Source organism: Grampus griseus (genome assembly GCF_964374135.1).
Source record: "Grampus griseus genome assembly, chromosome: 19".
NCBI lineage: Eukaryota > Metazoa > Chordata > Mammalia > Artiodactyla > Delphinidae > Grampus > Grampus griseus.
The window spans coordinates 54,549,563-54,569,105 of record NC_139013.1 but is presented as its reverse complement, the minus strand read 5'-3'; the positions used below and the strand labels follow the sequence as shown (position 1 = coordinate 54,569,105).

General features: G+C 46.3%; 1 protein-coding gene across 1 annotated transcript in view; it reads right to left on the bottom strand.

Annotated features, from left to right (window-relative positions):
- Window positions 1–19,543, bottom strand: part of USP10 (ubiquitin specific peptidase 10) — a gene marked incomplete at its 5' end in the record, with an annotated part of 69,648 nt that overhangs the window by 5,567 nt on the left and 44,538 nt on the right. The window contains 8 exon segments of the mRNA XM_082676242.1: window positions 108–252; window positions 3,092–3,257; window positions 6,385–6,562; window positions 7,384–7,483; window positions 9,801–9,904; window positions 10,137–10,192; window positions 10,605–10,714; window positions 11,213–11,304. Coding sequence (XP_082532368.1) covers window positions 108–252; window positions 3,092–3,257; window positions 6,385–6,562; window positions 7,384–7,483; window positions 9,801–9,904; window positions 10,137–10,192; window positions 10,605–10,714; window positions 11,213–11,304 — 951 coding nt within the window.

The window sequence follows — 19,543 nt, the reverse complement described above, 5'->3', positions numbered from 1 at the left end:
ATGAAAGAGCTTCTGAATGCTGACATGACACGGAAAGTGCTGAGGCATCAAGAAGCTGGCTGCTTCCAGGACTGTCATCACAGGCGCTCCTGCCTTACAGTCGTTACCTTTACTAATTTCCAAGTCCACAGGATATTCAATGTTCTTGATAAGCTTCTGACATCCACCTGTCTTCTCGTAAACAAACCGTTTCAGGTGCAGCACGAGGACAGGAGGGAGCTTTTCCAGAGTCACCCTTCGACTGATCTCCACCTGAGACACACAAGCACACAGGTAACGCCATCGTACTCCGAGCGGCAGACGCCACCCCACCTCTCGCTCCAAGACTCAAATGCTCCGGGGCAATGCTTCTCAAAGCTTCCTGAGTCACAGGGTCTCTGGAGAATCGAATGGGATCTTTTGAGAGGTACTGACCTTCCTCTTAGAAAAGTGCATATATCCCTACAGACACAACTGCAGGGGGTCCCAAAGGTCCCCAAGCCAAGTTAAGAACCTTTGTCCGAGGGCATTAAATTGGCATAAACATTTAGAAGCTAACTTAGTAATACCTTGAATTACGTATGTATTAACTTATTTTTTTAATAACTCTCACAGTACTGATAGAGCTGAAGCCAATGTGTTTCTTGAATTAGACGCTCTAGATAACTCCAAGGCTATTTAGTGTAACCATTGGTTTTATAACAGTTCCGCTTTTATCAATTCAAAATGCCCCTTATGAACTTCCACGGTCTACTGAACGCTGCTTTTTATTAAAATGCATCTTCACAAGCAAACTTAACCCCTTTATGTACTGTTTGTTCTCTGTATCTGCAAATGTGTTGATGCTTCCGGTATTTAGACGGAGAATACTTTCGGTAGAAGTACTTGTCCACGTAACAATCCGAAAGACAGCGGCATGTAATAAACACCCAGAAAGCTTTCGGAGGACTACACGCGTATCTGGCTGAAGGTACCTGAAGCGAGCCTAGCGGTCACCGCCACCTGGTTTATTAGTATTAGGGCTGAAGACCCTTTCAGGCCCGTCTTCCCACCCAGACTGAGGTCCCAGGCATGGAAATGGCCCGATCACCTCGACATTCCCATTGAGTCTCTGCAGTCCAGTGTCTCACATCCAGCAAGAATTGTGAATGAAAAAAAGCATGACTCCAGTTCCACAGTCAAAACCAGCCATGACGATGTAAGACTCCAGCTTCCTCACTTATAAAATGATAGTCAGACTAAAGTACCTCTGGGATGGTTTCTCAGTGCTAGTGACGCGCGATTCTGTTCGTTAAGGGGCTAATCTCAAATCCTTAACTGAGTGTTCCGCGTTTTCAGAGAAACTGAGCCACACTTTCTAACACCCAACAAACCCAGACCTTTTTATTTAGCTAGTATTTTGTATAATCATATTTTCCCACAATCTTCCTGTGTTCCCACAGAAAAACAACTTTTGACCTAAAAACCTAATAAAATTCAAGTGGGTACTTTGAAAAGTAAATTAAAAAATCACATTCCAGAAAATGTGTTACTTGCTCTTCACAGACACGCTGTACAAGCTCATTCCTCAGACACCTGCTTCCACAGCCACGGAGCGAAAACGGCCAGCAGCCTTCTCTGCCGTCTTCAAGGCTCCACCGAGATGCCACTTCTTCCGTGACTCCTTCCTGCAAACCTGCCACCTAGAATCCATCACCTTTTCCTCACCCTCCTCTGACCCCGGGCCAACAACCACAGCCGCCGCTACCTCAGTCATCGCGCCCCATCCACCTCTGCCCAAACAGCAGTTTAACTGCAGCAGGGGCAAACGAGGAGAACAGACATATCCCCAGAGGGCTGTCCTGGGAGCGCAGGGACAGGGTGCCCCCCTCCCCAGCAGGATCAGTGGCTCCAGTGGGGAGGGGCCAGGATGGCGAGTCCACCTCTGGAGTCATGGCTGCCCCAGACGAGCAGGTGGACAGTCCCACAGCCAATACGTGACCCGGCCTCCCGAGAACAAGTACCCACTCTCTCTCTCCCGTTAAGTTCCACCATTTCTCTAAGGAAAAGCTGCCGGGATTCTCTTCCGGCTCCTACCACTTTTCTTTTTGAACAAAATTGTCCACGAGAAGCAATTAGAAAACACGGGGTAGAGCTAGGCCTAACTTCTGCAGATGCCCCGAGAGGTTGGCTTGACCAACCCACAGCAGACGGACAGAAGCTCTCCACACCCCGCCTCTGCTCCTCTTCACGTGGATGGAGCCCGAGCTGCAAGGCAAGGGCAGGGCCCTTGGCCCCACGAGGTGCTGGCAGGTTTCCTACGCTGGGCCGTGCTGGTTCACCCTGTAGCCATCACACATGGCTACTGAAATCGGGCCTCACAAGAACACTCTGAAGTGTTCAAAAAGGCACCACCCTAGCCAGTCTACATTCATCCCCCCAACACACCTCTATGAATGCACAGCCACGACCTAGGATACAAAACGGAGAAGGCACGCTCTACTGCGGACGAGAAGTCGGGCCTAACTGGCGCATCTGGACGGCCAGCAGCTAACAAGTCCTCAGAGAGCAGAGAATTATCGCCTCTCTCGACGGAGCCGACATGCTTCCTCTTGACTCCTGAACGCTGAAAGACTCAAGACTTTATCTTTTTCTCAGATCAAATCAAAGAGTAACAGGCACCAGAACAATTACTTTCTATTTCTCAACGTCCTTGAAGATCTGCAGTCAAATGCAAACCAGATTAGAACATCTTTTAGAACATCTTTTATCTCCTAACCATCTCATGAAATTGTGCTCTATGGTATCAGGAATGTGAACGAGCTATCGGCCTTTGTCAGAGGTGGTATTCACTCTATGGTGCCATGACTGGATGGCCAGCAAATGAAACGCAGCTCAGAATAAATAACCCCAAAGATCGTGACCTGTGTTTCATGACTTAGAGCCAAGGGAAGTTGGGAGGATCAACCATTTCATTCTCAGAATGTGGAAAAATTTCAGTCCAAAAAAAAAAGGTAAGCAACCGATTTGAGAGGCAGAGCTGAAACCCACTTCTCCTCATTCCAGAGTCTGTGCTCTTTCGCCCACCCCAGAGGGCCTCTGGATAAAGGTCCAAGACCAACTGTGAACGTACCTCTTGTTTGGTTTTGGTGGTATAACCCTGGACAGACTCTCTTGCCACCAGGCTTTCCAACGCGTCCTGGACGGTGCGTACCTTGTCCGACTGGATGTCCAGCTGCAGCGTGAAGAACGGCTGCAGGGTGGCAGATTCTTTTGAACTCTGCTGGTAAACCACAGACCTGAAAGTGGAAAACACACCGCATCTAAGAGCTCGCCTTCCCACTCTCCCTGAGGTTATATGCAGCAGGACAAGAGGAACAAACACTGCAAGCGAGATTATTCAGTATCACTGCCAGAAGACCAGAGAACAGAAATGCTAAAAACACACCGAAGAATTTTAAAATAATTCCACTCAATACCACCTCGAAAGAATTTCTAGCAACTCAATCCACCAGCTGAAAATTTTCCCAGCTTAATAGCTCTGGAAGAAGGCCTATTTCACCTTCCAAATGCCCCCCCTCCACTTTATTTAATGCACAGATTAGCAAAGGAGACAATCTTCCCAGAGTCAAAATGCTGACACTTTTTATCCTCTCAGGCGTCACAGCCTGTTGTAATAAAAAAGAGGAAACCCTGAGGTAAAAGGAATGATTTGGATAGCAATTCCCCTATGAAAACGACTTTACAAAGGAAGGGGAGCAGGGTGTGTGCGAAAGGAAAGTGGCCACCACCCTCAAGGAGGCGGCTGCCAGCTCAGCCTTGCTTCCTTAGTTGGGTGTTCACCTCACTTTTCTTTGTCCAAGTCTTTCTGAGTAAAAATTTGTGTTGGGCCCACGTCTCACGTAGCCTCAGCAAGGAGGTGTTCCAGGAGTTCAACGTGGGATTGTCTCTCTGCAGCCTGAGTGCCCCAGTTTATACACGAATAAAAGGGGTGGACAGGTAGTCAGACTGCTGCGAAGGGCAGGTGAGCGGCTCTCTTGCCAGCTTTCCGTCTCACACACTGCTTTCCCGACACACAGCACAGGAAGCACCTCCAGGCTCCCTGTGAGGAGGAAGCCTTGAGGCGGCGGCCGTTCCCTTGGTTCCAGAGAGGAATAGTGGGAAAATATGGGAACAGCAGTAATGGGCCTGGACTTTACCAAAAGGGTGGACAAGGTGGAGAAAAGTGCTGGTCTTTTTGGGGTAACTGGAAAAGCACCAAAAGAGCATGAATTTGGGCTTCCCTGGTGCCGCAGTGGATGAGAGTCCACCTGCCGATGCAGGGAACGCGGGTTCGCGCCCCGGTCCAGGAAGATCCCACATGCCGCGGAGCGGCTGGGCCCGTGAGCCATGGCCGCTGAGCCTGTGCGTCCGGAGCCTGTGCTCCGCAATGGAAGAGGCCACAGCAGTGAGAGGCCCGCATACCTCAAAAACAAAACAAAACAAAACAAAAGAGCGTGAATTTTAGGAGAAAACCTTTCCATTGGTCTGAATAAAGAATAATGCTTGGGAGTTCCCTGGTGGTCCAGTGATTAGGATTCCGTGCTTCCACTGCTAGGGGCCTGGGTTCGATCCCTGGTCGGGGAAATAAGATCCCGCAGGCCACACACCATTAAGAATCATGCTCAATGGTGCCTACTACACACACAAAAGCAGCTCCTAAGTTACAAGGAGTAGTTCTGTATCTTTGCTTTATAGTTAAAAAAAAAAATCAACACCCAATTTCAATGCAAAGGGCCTACAGAGGCTGAGGCTACAGGGCCATGAAGAGTCACCTGGGGCAAGCCAGAAATTTCTCCAAAGTGGATTCTGGTTTTTCCCACTGCTTATTCTCAAACACATCTGGGATCTTTGTGGCCTTGCAATCCGGCTGCTGTGCCATCCGACAAACACGGAGCCCTCGACACAGCCACTGGGCTGTGCCCTCGTTTCTCCCCCACCCTCAGTGAGCACCCCGAGGGGGACAACATCAGGCTGCTCGGCTAACAGAGTTAAGGGCGCAGACAGCCTCCTCTCACTGCTGGTCACCAAACTGGAGCCCCGCTTTCCTCTCCCAGAAGGGCCCTTCCCGAGGATCTGCATCTGGCGAGAACGAGCTGCAGCCACAGTGGTGGGGTTGGGCGTCGGGAGGCTGACATGAGCTCCACAACAGAAAGGGGCCTGCAAAGTCTAGCTCACAGCGAGGGCACAGAAATGACGGGTTCAGTGTCGTGTGACCAGCTTGGGAGGGGGTCGGGCACATGTCTGAGGATCTCATTAGCCTGTTGCAAGGTGCTCAACCTAAACTGTTTTAGAGCAGAGAGACTGAACTGACTTTCGATGCCTTGAAAAGGGTGTTACTTCTTGTTCTGGGATGACGAAAGGCTAAGAGGCTCACTAAAAAAACCAAAAACACACTCCTGTAGGTGAAGCTGCAAGGTCTTCAGAAGGAAATCATGCTATAATGCGGTCCTTTCAGACTCTGGATGAGTAAGGAGGTCCTCGGAGTCAGTGCAAGTTCTACTGAACTCCACATAATGGTGGTACTGAATGGCTCTAACGTAAATAAGTAAAAACCTTCTAGGGCTTCCCTGGTGGCGCAGTGGTTGAGAATCTGCCTGCTAATGCAGGGGACACGGGTTCGAACCCTGGTCTGGGAAGATCCCACATTGCCGCGGAGCAACTAGGCCCGTGAGCCACAACTACTGAGCCTGCGCATCTGGAGCCTGTGCTCCGCAACAAGAGAGGCCGCGACAGTGAGAGGCCCCCGCTTGCCACAACTAGAGAAAGCCCTCGCACAGAAATGAAGACCCAACACAGCCAAAATTAAATAAACAAATGTGGGTTAAAAAAAAAAAGAAAAAACTTTCTAGGACTCCATGAATGAGCAAAGGGCAGCCAGTTTGAGGGGACTGGGGCAGGGGAGGTGCCCAGGTACTCCAGAAGGCCACACGTCCTCCTCTGTGTACAAGCAGCTCCCTCTGCACTCTCTAAGCTTCCGAGCTCACCTGGCTCCCGTGCCTACAATTCCTCCAATCAGACACATGAATTTCTTCTCTTAACAAAACATGTATTTCCATTAACTTGTCTTTCTCTTCCTACCCGGCTGTGAGCAGCTGGACGGAGGGAATGTCAGTGTCACTGAGGGGTGGGGAGCCCCTGGCAGACAGGCGGGGCGGGGGGGGGGGGGGCAGCGCCCTCTGCAGGAAGCCGCCGTGGGTTGTGTGAGAGCCGTGGGGCCGGCAGGACAAGCGTCAGCAAGTCCAAGAACAGAGCGGGCACAGGGAGCAAAGGCAAACCACCCACAGTCCCAAATTTCTTAGGACAAATCTTACACCTCCCCCCTCCAGCAAAATGGCAAAACCCTGAAAAAGGCAAATGCTAAATTATTCCAGAAAAGCTTAAAACCTGATGTGGCCACCAAAAATGCCAGTGATGGGGGTCTGAACAAAATCCGCCTGGCGAGTGACCGAAGTCTTGTTTCGGGGGCCCACTTGCTCCCATTCGTCCTCACTTCCTTCGCCTGGCTCTTCTTGCTCGTCTTCGTTCACTGAGTGGCTTCTGGGTCCATTGGAAACAGTAAGTTCTGAAAAGCAGACTCTGCTTAGGCTACTATTTACACAAAGAGCAAAAAATAGAAGTTCTACATAAACCACCTCCACAGATTTGTCCACTGGAGCTTTACAGTGAGATCAGGGTGTACTCTACACTGAGGACAAAAGCGATGTGTGCCATGCTACAGCTTCTCCCTGCTGGTGTGACCGGCGACAGAAGATGCCGTGGGACACCTGGAGAAGAACTCAGGTGGGACGGGGAAGCCGACTCTACTGTGTACCTGCAGTCGGACTCCATCATTTGCGAAGGAACTCGGGTCATGTGGGAGAGCCACCCCTATCTCAGGAGACCCATGCTTTACCATTTGGGGTGAACTAAACTGCCATGTGCAACTTGATTTTGAATCCCTTGGGGGAAAATGTCATGGGGGGCTGGGGAAGGAGAAAGAGAGATCAATAAGGACGACACGGTAGCAACTGTGGAACCCAGTGGTTATGCAGGTAACCGACCTATTCTTTCAGTTTTTCTCTACGTGTAATCATTTTCCTAATTACAAATTGAAGGGGAAAACGTGTAATCATTTTCCTAATTACAAATTGAAGGGGAAAAAGCAGAGGTTCTGGAAATACATTTATGTATTTGAAATATACAAACACAACATTCTCAATGGTACACAATAAGCAATGTAAAAGTAACTAGTTATCATAATGAGTAAATAAGTGATTTTTGAAGGGCGAATGACTGTTGGGGGGAAAGGCAGCTTACTATATGAGCATATATACAGCATTTGTTTAAGAATAATTCTTAAGAAAATGTTCTACCCAATTCTGTAGCAAGCACACCATAACCTACTTTCATTATTTGGTGAGAGAAGTTTCTTCAGGTTCAGCATTTCCTCGTGAAGTCCATTTAGAATGAAGCCTAAGTACTCCTCAGCATCTTCTTGTCGACCCTGAGAAGGTCAAACAGGGTCACGTTAATCTTAACCAATTACTCTTCAACACCTGCACGGAATGTGTTACCTGCATATACAAACTATGCCTTCTCTTAAATTTTCAGTAAGATTTAACATAAAGTGTTTCTCAAAAATCACATGAATTTTTTTTTGGACAGTTAAGATGTGTGAAGTGGGGAAGATTGGGCGTGCGAGCGGGGGAGGATTAAATATCTCTAAGCAATAAAACAGGGATTTCTTTTTAATTTTGCTTTTCTGTATTTTCGAAATTTTCTACAATAAGTATACGTTACCTTTATAATAAAAAAGTTATTTTATAAGTTGCTTTTCTGTTTAAATGAAATAGAATGCACAACCCCGGGGGTTACCATTCACACTGCAAGTTGTAAAATTAGCAGCCCTGTATGCCTCCTTTTATTTTCGATGATGGGCAACCATAGGAGAAAGGACCCAAATTATACGTGAAAAACTCTATTGATTTAAAGACTTAGCTGCCTGCTTTACACATACACATCAGCACAACCATTCGCCGATGAATCACACAATATGGTCACACACTAGTTGTATAATCTTACATTGGTTTCATCTGATTATATAATGTATCATGATTGGTTCATATTTCGTTCTTTGGAGCATGACGGCGTGAGTGTTCCAAGGATCTGCAAATTCTTCTGCTTGCGGTCTCTGAGTAGATCTGTTTGCTCCAATGGAACCATAGCTGTGGACGGGGCTGTGTGGTGTGAGTGTGTCTGTGGGAAAGGGCAGAGGCTGGCACAGCCCAAGACGCAGAAAAGAGTTAACAGTGCTGGGAAAGGCCTGCTTGCTGGGTTGGTCCTTGGCCGGCATCCGGGGACTTGGATTTCAGGAGGGCTCCCGCCATTCCAGGAACTGAAAAGGGAGCGTGCCCAATTGTGCCAACAGTGTGGTTTGTGCTGAGCACTGGCTCTCCCCCCAGGAGTCTGTGCGAGGCAGAGGGCAGGGTGCCTATGTGACCAGCCCCCAGCAAAACCCTAGGACGCTGAGCTGCTGAGGAGCTTCCCTGGTGGACCACAAGCCACACAGCGGCCACAGTCTGCTGTGGGAGGAACTGAGTGCGTCCTGTGTGACTACACCGGAGACGAGTCTCGAGGTTTCCTGCAGACGCTGCCCGAGTCTTCACTCTGTGCTGATTTTGCTTTGTGTCCTTGGGCTGTACTGAATCCGAACTGAGGGTAACAGCTCCTGAGTCCCGTGAGACCTTCTAGCGAATCCTCAACCCTGAGGGTGGTCCTGCAGACCCCAACAAGCCACAAGTAATGTAACTTCGAAAGCTGCGGGATCTCAGCGCTGCTCAGCCACGAGAAGCATCCTGAGCTTTACCTCTGCTCCCCCTGAGCCGGGGCCCCGCCCCTGGCTTGTACAGCATCTGTACACTCATCTGTCTTAGTACTTCAAGTACTAACTCCCCTCCTGGACGAGGTGCTCTTTGGAGCAGAGGGCACCGTTTACTCCATGCCCGCCTTCCTAACACTAGCAACACCCCCAAATCCTGAGCTTAACAGCAAAGGCTACGCCATGGGCACATGAAGATCCCCTGGTGGTATGCTGCTGCAGTGCCCTGAGTATTCCCTCTTCTTCGAAACAAAGGGGCTGCAAACAATACTACTTTAGTCAGTTTTAACACAATTTTCTTGAATATTTCCTAAAGAATTCCCCTTTTCTAGCATCATTTCAATTGCTTGTACTGACTCATCACGAACTCTGCCAGGGAGGAAAGAAACGCTCCGGTTAACTGTGCAAAGGCTGCCCCTGATTTACCCTGAACGCCGTCAGGGCCCTTTTCAAGACCTCCGTGGCCCTTGGCCCCATGCCTTCAGCAGCAAAGTGTATGATTAAAAATGACAGCCCCGAGGGAGCGTGGAGAAGATGCAGCACTCCTGAATGCCCCCGTCCCTGCTGCAGGGCAGTCCGTGTGGAAGTGAAGGAGCTAACTCCGCTGCCAGGCTCTGCCACTTCTTAGCTGTGACCTTGGACAGTGACCTCCCTTTTCTCAAATGGAACAGGCAGACATTAATCACACTTTCTTCACAGGGTTAAGTAAGTTAACGGATGGAACGAACTTACAGCAGTGGTTGGTCACAGTAAATGACACGAGTTGTCTCTGATTACCATCATTATCATCCCATACTCTAATTCATCCTAGCAACTGACTCCAGAGCAAGCCTAGATCCACTGAACACCCACTTAATCGCCGCAGTGCAAGCAAAGGGCAGGCACTGAATACGCAACAGGTAAGGCACAAGCGTCACGCTGGCTACGCAGCGGCAGCCCCAACCTTTTCGGACAGGCTCGACTTGATAACTGTCAGCAGTCTATAAATGTACGTGGGCTCAAAGGCAGCTCCCGGGCGGACGTCCCTCACGGCTTTATCCCCAGGAGCTGCAACGGAAACAGGACACAGATCTTTACAACTGAAGAAGTCTTAACATGACAAAAGGCATACTCATCACAACTCCCCCCAACACCCGCCCAATGCTGAGAACAGTACAGGTGTAGCAACCTGCACGTAAAGAGACATTTTCTTTCCAGCAAGCCTGAATTCCTCAAACTCAGTCACCTGACTCCACACCTCCCAAAATGTAATGGCATCGGAACCCTCGCTTTTACTCACCTTGTCTGGGCTTTGGAGGTACTGGCATATTAGTAAACTCATTCATTAGCCGAACACTAGACACGGGGGGGAAAAAATGTTTAGTACTTGTTTTTTAGAAGACATACTATTACTAAAAAGCCTTGATGGCTAAGTAGAATGTTACCTAGTATGAAGACAGCAAACTTTAGATAAGCAATGCTGTAATAGCTAGTGAGCTCGTAAATCTTTTCTACATAAGTTTTTGGTATATTTCAAGTGATATAATTTGGTAAACACTAAAATTTATTCAACTGAATCTAAAGAACACAGCTAAACCATGTTCCAATTCCATTTCTGGTTAACTTCCATAGAAAATCATGAACAGCACATTTAAAAAAAAATAGAATTACAGGATTCATTTGCAGGAGATCAAGAACTTTGCCATTTGAATCTAATTATCAGAGGGGGAAAGCCCACCCCTCAACACATTTTCAGCAGCTTACTTACAAGCTATCTATCATGGGTGTGGACGTACAAGGCCTTTGCACTTTTGAATACAGAGGAATGAACTTCATCAGGTGATACATCGGAGGGCAAGCAACCAGTGCCTGCAGTGTCTACATGATGGCAGTAAGGAAGCGTAAAGGAAATAAAACCGATGCTCCAAACTGGGGAAAGGCATGTAAAACACAAGAGCATATAAAACTACGCAAGCCAAGGACACGGAACGACTTAGATATGTAAACACAAAGGGGATAAACCAAATAATCCCGGGGATAACTGCCCTGTGACATCCAAGTCGTTTATAAATAAGAACGGGATTCAACCAAGATAATCAAATCGATTAACACAGGATTTCCAGTTTAAGCGGTCACTCTGCCCTGTTATTCAGGACCATTTTAATGAGAAACTTGCTTGATTCTGTCCGTCACAGGTCAACAAATCATCTCTCTCTTTTTGGTCACGAATAGCCCAGTTAATAAGCAGTAAGAAATCGAGGTTTTGGATTCAAAATGTGGGGTAGACACCCCACAGAAGCGGAACTAAGTCGAATGTGCCCAAGGAAGAGGAAGCTGCAGAAAGCCAGCCTGGGGGACAGCCTCTGAGAAGGATACAGCATTAATGTAGCACCAGTTTCCTTTATTGATCAGCCCGCGGGGTTGCAATGACACTGGTTTATGAATCAGGGTTACGTTCTCCAGTAACTCTGAAAGAGGGAAGCACAGTGAAGACGTTAATGGCATCTCGTGAACAACTCTCACGCTCTGCCCTGGGAGGGGGACCCTGTTCAACAGAGCGCACGTCACATCCAAAGCGAAGGCAGGCTGTTACAGCTTCGTTCCGTTCAACATCACATAATTATTTAATGGTTAAAATTTTCAAAACTATTTCCCCCCAAACACTGATGACATTTATTTATCTTCCTGTGATAATATCACTAGGGAGCACAAAGACTGTTTTAATAAGAAACAGAAAGGGCTTAAAAAACGACGTAACAGTATTCGGGAACAGACTTAAAAGATACAGGCTCTTTTAACACTGACAGCCGGGCAGGCCTCCTCAATCAGACACCATCCAGAAAGGTGTTGCCGTGCAGGACCCGTCTCGTTCACGTCTGGATGCCCAGCACATCACAGTGGGTGTTCGGTGACTGTTCAGCAAGTGATGATCCCTCTTTTGGGGACAATGATCTCCTACTAACTGAACTGTATTTTCATCAGAAGTCCCACTCGGAATACTAAAGTCCCTTACTCCCTTTAGAAATAAGCTTCGTTATCCTCAGATTCACCTTTTGACATCACTCTTCCCCACAGTCTTAAAATAGCTGTAAATGCCATCTTTACAAAAGAATGCTTTAAATATTGGTAAGTAACTGGCCCTTTTTCTTTTTAGAAATGTTGTAACAAGGTCTCCCCACGTCCCTTACGAATCCTCTAACAGTGACAGCCACAACGTTTGGCTACCTTCTACTCTTGGCAAGTGCGTTACAACTTACAACGTTAACTCGCTGCGATTAATCCTCAGGGATCCCAGAGTACCACCAACCATCCCGCTTTCACCAAAAGGAAACAGAGGCTCAGGGGTAACGCGCCTGCCTGTGACCTCACAGGAGCCAGGCAGCACAGTCGGTACCCAAATCCATGACTTGCGGCCACACAACACAGCCCCCCCGTCACTTTTAGGCTGTGTACTGGGGAGCACGCATTTGACATCAGCACCCGCCACCCAAAGCATCACTCACACAAAAGGAGCCTTTGTTCCCTAAAAACAGTTGCACTGGCAGATGCCAGACTTAAGAATTAAATGAAGAAATTAATTTGCAAGATTCTAATGTCAACACACACACTCCCTCCCTCTCTCCTGTGAGGGTAAATGCCCTCTCGCCTCTGACTGAGGAAGCACAGAGAATAATTTCCCCACTTATTAAAAAGGGAAACATAAGCGACCCAAGAGAACCCATGGAATCTGCTCAGTTAGACTAAGCTTGCCAAGGTCCTCTTGTCTCTCTCACTACGGGGCACAGCGCTGGGCCTTCACGGAGGAACAGATGAGATACAGAACTGAACCACACGCCCACGTGACTGACACCCCGCACAGACACCGCTAGGAGCTCCGTCTGTATTATTCATAATTGACCTAACAACCCTGTCAAAGAGACACCGTTATCATCCTCATTTCACAGGTGACAAAACTTAGGTCCAGAGGGGTTAGGGAACTGGTGCAGGGCGCATGACTGCGCTGACCTACGAGCCTGGGTCCCAGAAGCCGGGCTCTTTGCTCTCAGGAGACAATGGACTCTGCTTTAAGGTCCTTTACTCTAAGGTTTCTGATACTAACTTTTCCCCACAAGCTGAAGATCTTCTTCTCACCGGGGATTTTTACATCCGTCTTTGAGCCATTTTATCACCACAGCCCATAATTTCCGACGTGTGTCACAGAATGGCAATTACTTCGCACAGTTACTCTGCAAAACATCTGTGCATTTTCAAACAAGCATCAGTCCGCAATGACGCCCAACAGACACCTGTGAATCTTTGCCATAGTACTTTTCTATCTGAAAACAATATTAAGCTTTCACATAACCATACAACTCAAAACCAGCTGCCTTCCTAACACAAGGACCTCTGATAAATGACATGCTGCAGCTGGCTAAGCTTTGCCTGGGCACCAGGACCTGCAGGTGCAGAGATGACTGAGCAGTGGCCCTGCTGTAGCGGGGCCTGCAGACAAGTGAAGAAGGGACCACACAGTGCAGGCTAAGCTGGGTGGGGCAGTGGTGGGGATGCCCTGCCCTATCCAAGAACTGGAGAAACCTGAGGTGGCCAGGGGCCTGTGACAGCAAATGGTACCAGGAGAACGTCTCCAGCTTGGGGTGATGGTGCCTTCCACCCAGAGGAGAAATGCAACGGGACAAGCGGGTTCTTTCCTGCTTTGGGCAGGGATGAAGTAAGGAGTTCAGTTTTAAGAGTTTCAGAGGCTCAGATAAAAAGGTACGCGGAAGACACCAGTAAACAGTACACTGACACTCACAGACCAGACCGTAACATATCTACACACACACACACACACACACACACACACACACACACGACCCTGCAGCTCGCGGCCTGAACTGTACACTCTGACAGCACTGGGTCAGAAGCGGAACCCTGAGCACCACCCACGTCCAAGCGACAGGCTAAGGAGAATCCGTAACGGTGATCTAGGAGGACAGGGCGGCTGGAATCAGTGGTGGAAGCAGAAGCACGTTCGAGGGCCTCAAGGAGGAAAGCAAGAGTGGAGACCACTCGTGCAGGCTCCCCTGGCCAGGAGCCTGGCTGAGGAGTAAGACAAAAGAAGGGGGTCACTAAGGGCCTCCCAGGATCGCAGGACGGAAGAAGCTAGGGAAGGGCAGACTCACCACAGTTTACGGTGGGGAAAGAAATGAAATAGCAACCTCAATTTTCTTGATGATACTGGAAGCAAAGTCTCCCGGGGTTGGGGGCAGGGGTGAAGATGGGAGGGGAAGTGGCTTGACAATATCAATTCCTGTTCAATACAGACACTGAAGGAAAACAGAAAGAAAATGATCAGGGGCAGGCATGCAAGATCTATCTGAAACTTCCCTTCCATGCATCTGTTTTCACAGACTCAAAAATAACTTTATACGTAGCTAAAAGTGCTTTGGATGCATATCCTGTTAAACTAAAAACAATCATTTATGACAGGCCAACTCCACTCTCGAAGGGGAAGCAAGGGGCTTCCCTGGTGGCGCAGTGGTTAAGAATGCGCCTGCCAGCGCAGCGGACGTGGGTTCGAGCCCTGGTCCAGGAAGATCCCACATGCCGCGGAGCAACTAGGCCCATGCGCCACAACTACTGAGCCTGCGCCCTACAGCCCACAAGCCACAACTACTGAAGCCCACACGCCTAGAGCCCGTGCTCCGCAACAAAAGAATCCACCGCAATGAGAAGCCTGCGCACCGCAACGAAGAGTAGCCCCCGCTCGCCGCAACTAGAGAAAGCCCGCGCACAGCAACAAAGACCCAACGCAGCCAAAAATAAATACATAAATAAGTTTATATTTAAAAAAAGAGTTTGAGAGAACCAACACTTTTCAGTTCTCCAAAAAGAAATGTTTGCTTCAATTCCTTAAAATTAAGTTTTGAATATTTTGTGAGTATACAGTATATTAATAAAGTCACATTTCAAAAGGAATGAAAGGTTGTAAAAAATTAAGATTAAATATCTTATTGCCTAAGATTTTCTCTTAAAAACCAAACATCCACACAATTTAAATGTTCAGTTTTATAACACACTGTACACTGAGCGTTCCTCCCCCTGAAGAATTTCAAGGACCACAAACTGAGCCAGACGCTAACGTCTGACGGAGTCCGCCGTGCTCCGGAGCGCCGAGGCTCCTCTTCTCCCACCCAGTCAAGCAGCACCGGTGCAAAGGCAGCGCTAATTCCTGTAAACAATCTCCGTTCCTGTTACTGAATGCTCCTAAAATAAATGAGTCTTACTGCTGTATTTCAGAAGTCAATATTCATGAATGCAGACAAGCGAGTAGGAATACTGCTTTTAATTTTTTGGTATAACAGTTGGCTCTATTTAATTAAGTTCCTTTTATAATAACAGCATCACCGTTTCCATTTAGATTTTGCTAAGTCCAATGAGCACTGAAGGGCAGCCAAAGAAGAGAGAGAGTGGGGTATTTCCTGAGGTTGAACCGTTAAATCTGACCTATGGTCCCAAGTCATCACCGTTGGTTTTCTATTTTACTTTCTTTTAGGGCAAATTATCAGAAGTTGACTGTAGTAACAAACCTTCCCCCCAGAGGCCTTCTTTTCAATCCATTGTTCTTGGTATAATTTACTACTCAGATCTGTTCAGACAGTAACTTTACGAAGGTGGCCTCCTCAAACCATCTTTTCCACAGTAGTTGGCAGGGTTGCCCCGGAATGACGTTATAGGCATGGCACAAAATGCCAGAATGACTGCGTATCACATAAAAGATATGAAACTGAAAGCATTATCTTCATCTTCGTAACAGCTCAAACACTGACGTATACAGTAGCCCGCATACATAACCACAAATCACTCAAATGAAATGATCCATAAACACAATGGCAATACTGGCACTGTAAACTTTTAAGTCCATATAAACTAGGATTATTCTTATATTTTTATGCATCAAATTTTGTTTTCCTAAAATTAGCATTTAGGTCATATTACCATTTAAAATCCATGAAAACGCAAGCTGCAGAACTTTCACTGATTCTTAAGGCTCAATAACCGGCTCGTAATTGACATTCTGATGCTGCCGACCTGCTTTTCTGTCATCTTCCTAACTGTCCAGAACATTCTCCAAGTGTTTTTCTTTTCCTCATTACGTCACTTTGGAAGAACACACGCTATCTTGGTTACCTAATCAGGTGGAGGACAGCAAAGTGACCAAAATGTACCACTACCCATTGGCTATAGATCAACTTATGTTCTGTAAGTGGAGGAGTGTCCATTTAGTTCTTTAAAAGAGACATGACAGAAAGATTAGCAAGGACATACACCTATCAAGTTAGACATGGACTGAACTCTCACCCCACAAGTGTGACTTCTGCAAACAGGTGCTGGACCTCCTCAGCTCAGGGCCTGCTGCATGGTCACTGCCTGTGCTGCTTCGGAGAATTTGAAGAGAAAATGCAAAATGTTGGAGAATTATTTCCCAAGAACAGGGAAAGTGTTGAATATAAATGTGATTTATAAACCACTAAAACAAAGATCAATCGGGGTATATGTTTGTTTACAATAAATACAGACCCAGGAACTCATTTTTCTGAGCAGATCCAACTTGTAGTGATTTTGTCGCTCTCTCCAGCAACAATTTTTAGGTATAAAACTGTGCAAAATCATCTACTAAGTGTGTTTTACCAAAATTCATAATAAATGACATTACTAGATACCTCAAGTCCCCCACAGAATAGAATTTTTTTTAAAGCTTTCTACGACCTCAGTTTACCCAGTTCTCTTACACTGGAATTTTAACTCCTTCTGTTTGGGCATTTGGCCTAGTCTCTCTCCTCGCCCACCATTATTTACACTCCTTTAAACCAAAATACACTGATGCAAAACATAAAATACAAAACAGCTCTATTTGTGATTCGAAAGCATTTGATACAATTTAGGTTTGGGATAGGACAAGTGATCCTCAGTAAAAAACCAGGAAGAGTGTAATGTTCATCACAAGGATATGTTTCATTTCAAACTCTGACCCTGAGCTAATGGAGGGAGCACAGGCAGAGATCACTCCTACTTTTCTGGTATTTGTCATACTTACTCTCCAACAGGGGTGTGCCTCAAGTTTTGCAACTGCTTTCAATACAAGCTATAAGAATTAAGATTTTCAAGTTTCTTCTGCTCACCTCCTAGCTCAGTTATTCCTACTGAAAAATGGCACATATCCCCTCGCAGACACAAACCACTCACTGAAACACGGACCCCGCGGGCCTCTTGTGCAGGTTCATACTCCCCGCGAGGTTAGGGAAGGCATTTGGTGCTTCAGTGTAAGTGCTCTTCCCTTCCATCTCCTTCTTAAGTAAGAGTTTACACTTAAGAAAAACAGCAAATGAAAAAAAAAAATGTTGACAAATGACACCAGGAAGACGGCCTTGCCACCAAAAAGGTAAAAGCAGAAGCCATTACAGCAATGGGTAAACAGACCGTGGGTAACTGAAAGCTGGCTGCTTCATTTCAAAAGGCTTTATGTGATTCTAATTCTTTGTTTACAGTTGATTTGTGTTTCACTTGCGGTTATACAGAAACTATTTGGCATTTGTTAAGCACAGACTTAAGGACAGGGCAGATGATCCAGAAATGCAGACATCCAGAATAAACGGCCCTGGGGTCAGAAACTGGCTGTGGAGACTGATATTACTCTAAGAACTCAGAAAAGAGTGATCTTATCTGAACGGCTGTTCCCTCCTCTTTCTTTCCCAAAAGTCAATAAATATAATGATAAACACAAAAATTATTCTCTCAGTAGAACCACTTAGACGCTAATGCAAGTCAAATTCTATGATAACCAACATCAACAGATCTTTTAATGGAGCTAGAATTTCACACAGTTAAATACCGCTTAAAGTAAGTGGGCCTACGCTTAAAAGCGTGCCCATTTAGGGGGAGTCTGTGGTAGTGATCTGTACAATAAACTGAACCTACCTTACCGTTTTTATAAAGTAAAACCTCTCAGGAGGAGAATGTGACAGAAGAAAAAATTCCAAGCAATCCTCTTTACCTAAGCTCGGTATGATTCCAAGAGTGACGACTATCACTGCATTATTTCACAACATGAAATACTGAAAACTGTCAGCAACTACACTGTGTATTTCTAAGGTTCGATAACCAGGCTCAAAAGAATGAAGTATTTTAAAAGGAACCACACTTCTGCTCAGATAATTAAAACATCTTTACAACTGACCTAATCAAAAATAGAATTAAGAAAATAAACGGGGGTCCCCCCCACAGCAATGGAGGAACACACTGCATCAACTCAAAAATGATTAAATTGTAGCAACACTCTCCATTAATACAAATAACTAAGAGCCTCTACTTTTACATCATTTTAATTTACTTTTCTTTTTTTGTTGTTGTTGGCCGTGCCGTGGGGCTTGCAGGGTCTTAGTTCCCCGACCAGGGAACCCAGGCCCCAGCAGTGAAAGCGCCTAACCACTGGACCACCAGGGAATTCCCTTCACAGTGTTTTAGAAAGCAGGTTAACGTTAGATTTTAGCAGGTCAACTAGATTTTAACATACACGGCAAACTACGCATCAAACCACATTTAAAGTCATATGACTAGAATGCTTTAAAACGTTTAAAGTGAATCTTTTCTTTCTTATTTTAAATAAAGAATGAGAAAATTTCACAGGAATGGGAGGTTTTTCCTTTGTGAAGCAATTTTTAGGAACAGAAATACAATTACAATGCCTTCTGACTAAACTCAGAACGCACGTTTTTAAAAGCGTCACACCACGTATTTCTCATTACAGACTAAAAATAAACTTTTAACTTAATGATCTATTCAAAGGCTTTTACTCCCCTTTCCTGACCTTGACAGCTTTCCCTTGCAATGCACACATTTTAATAATAATAAAACATTAATAGCATTTTAATATTTATAATAAAAAATTCACCCAAATAACCTAAAAGTTATCACTTTAAAGCCCAAAATGGTGATTCATCTATCAGTTAACTTCTCATTTTAAGAGAACTCCAGATACCTAGATTATTCAAAATAATGTATTCTGTATAAGGAATAAAATGCTCATTAAAAAAGATTTTTAGGGCTTCCCTGGTGGCGCAGTGGTTGAGAGTCTGCCTGCTGATGCAGGGGACACGGGTTCGTGCCCCGGTCCGGGAAGATCCCACATGCCGTGGAGCGGCTGGGCCCGTGAACCATGGCCGCTGGGCCTGCGCGTCTGGAGCCTGTTGCTCCGCAGCGGGAGAGGCCACAGCAGTGAGAGGCCCGTGTACCGCAAAAAAAAAAAAAAAAAAAAAAAAAACGGAAAAAAAGAAGATTTTTAAGTATTGCTTGCTGTCATCTTACGGCCATCAAAAGGATGTGTTTTATATCTGATGGAATTCTGGCCATTCATAAAAGGGTATGCATTTTGCATCTTGCTACTGCTTTCCCCCTCATCCTGGTAATGAATGCTGTCAGGCATACCAAAATGTGATATCAGCAAACATCACGTAAAGCCTAAGTGAGACAGCTAACTTTAACTCGGCTCAGGGGCAAAAACCTGAAAAGGTGGTTACTAGTGAACTCCTCGGTACAATGAAACCTGAAGAGCAGCCCCTGCTTCTTCGACGTAGATAAACAGACACGGCTCCTCTGTTTCTGACTTTCTACTTTAACTTTAAAAATCACAAGTCATGCAGCTTTATAGTTTTACTGTGAACTGGTCCT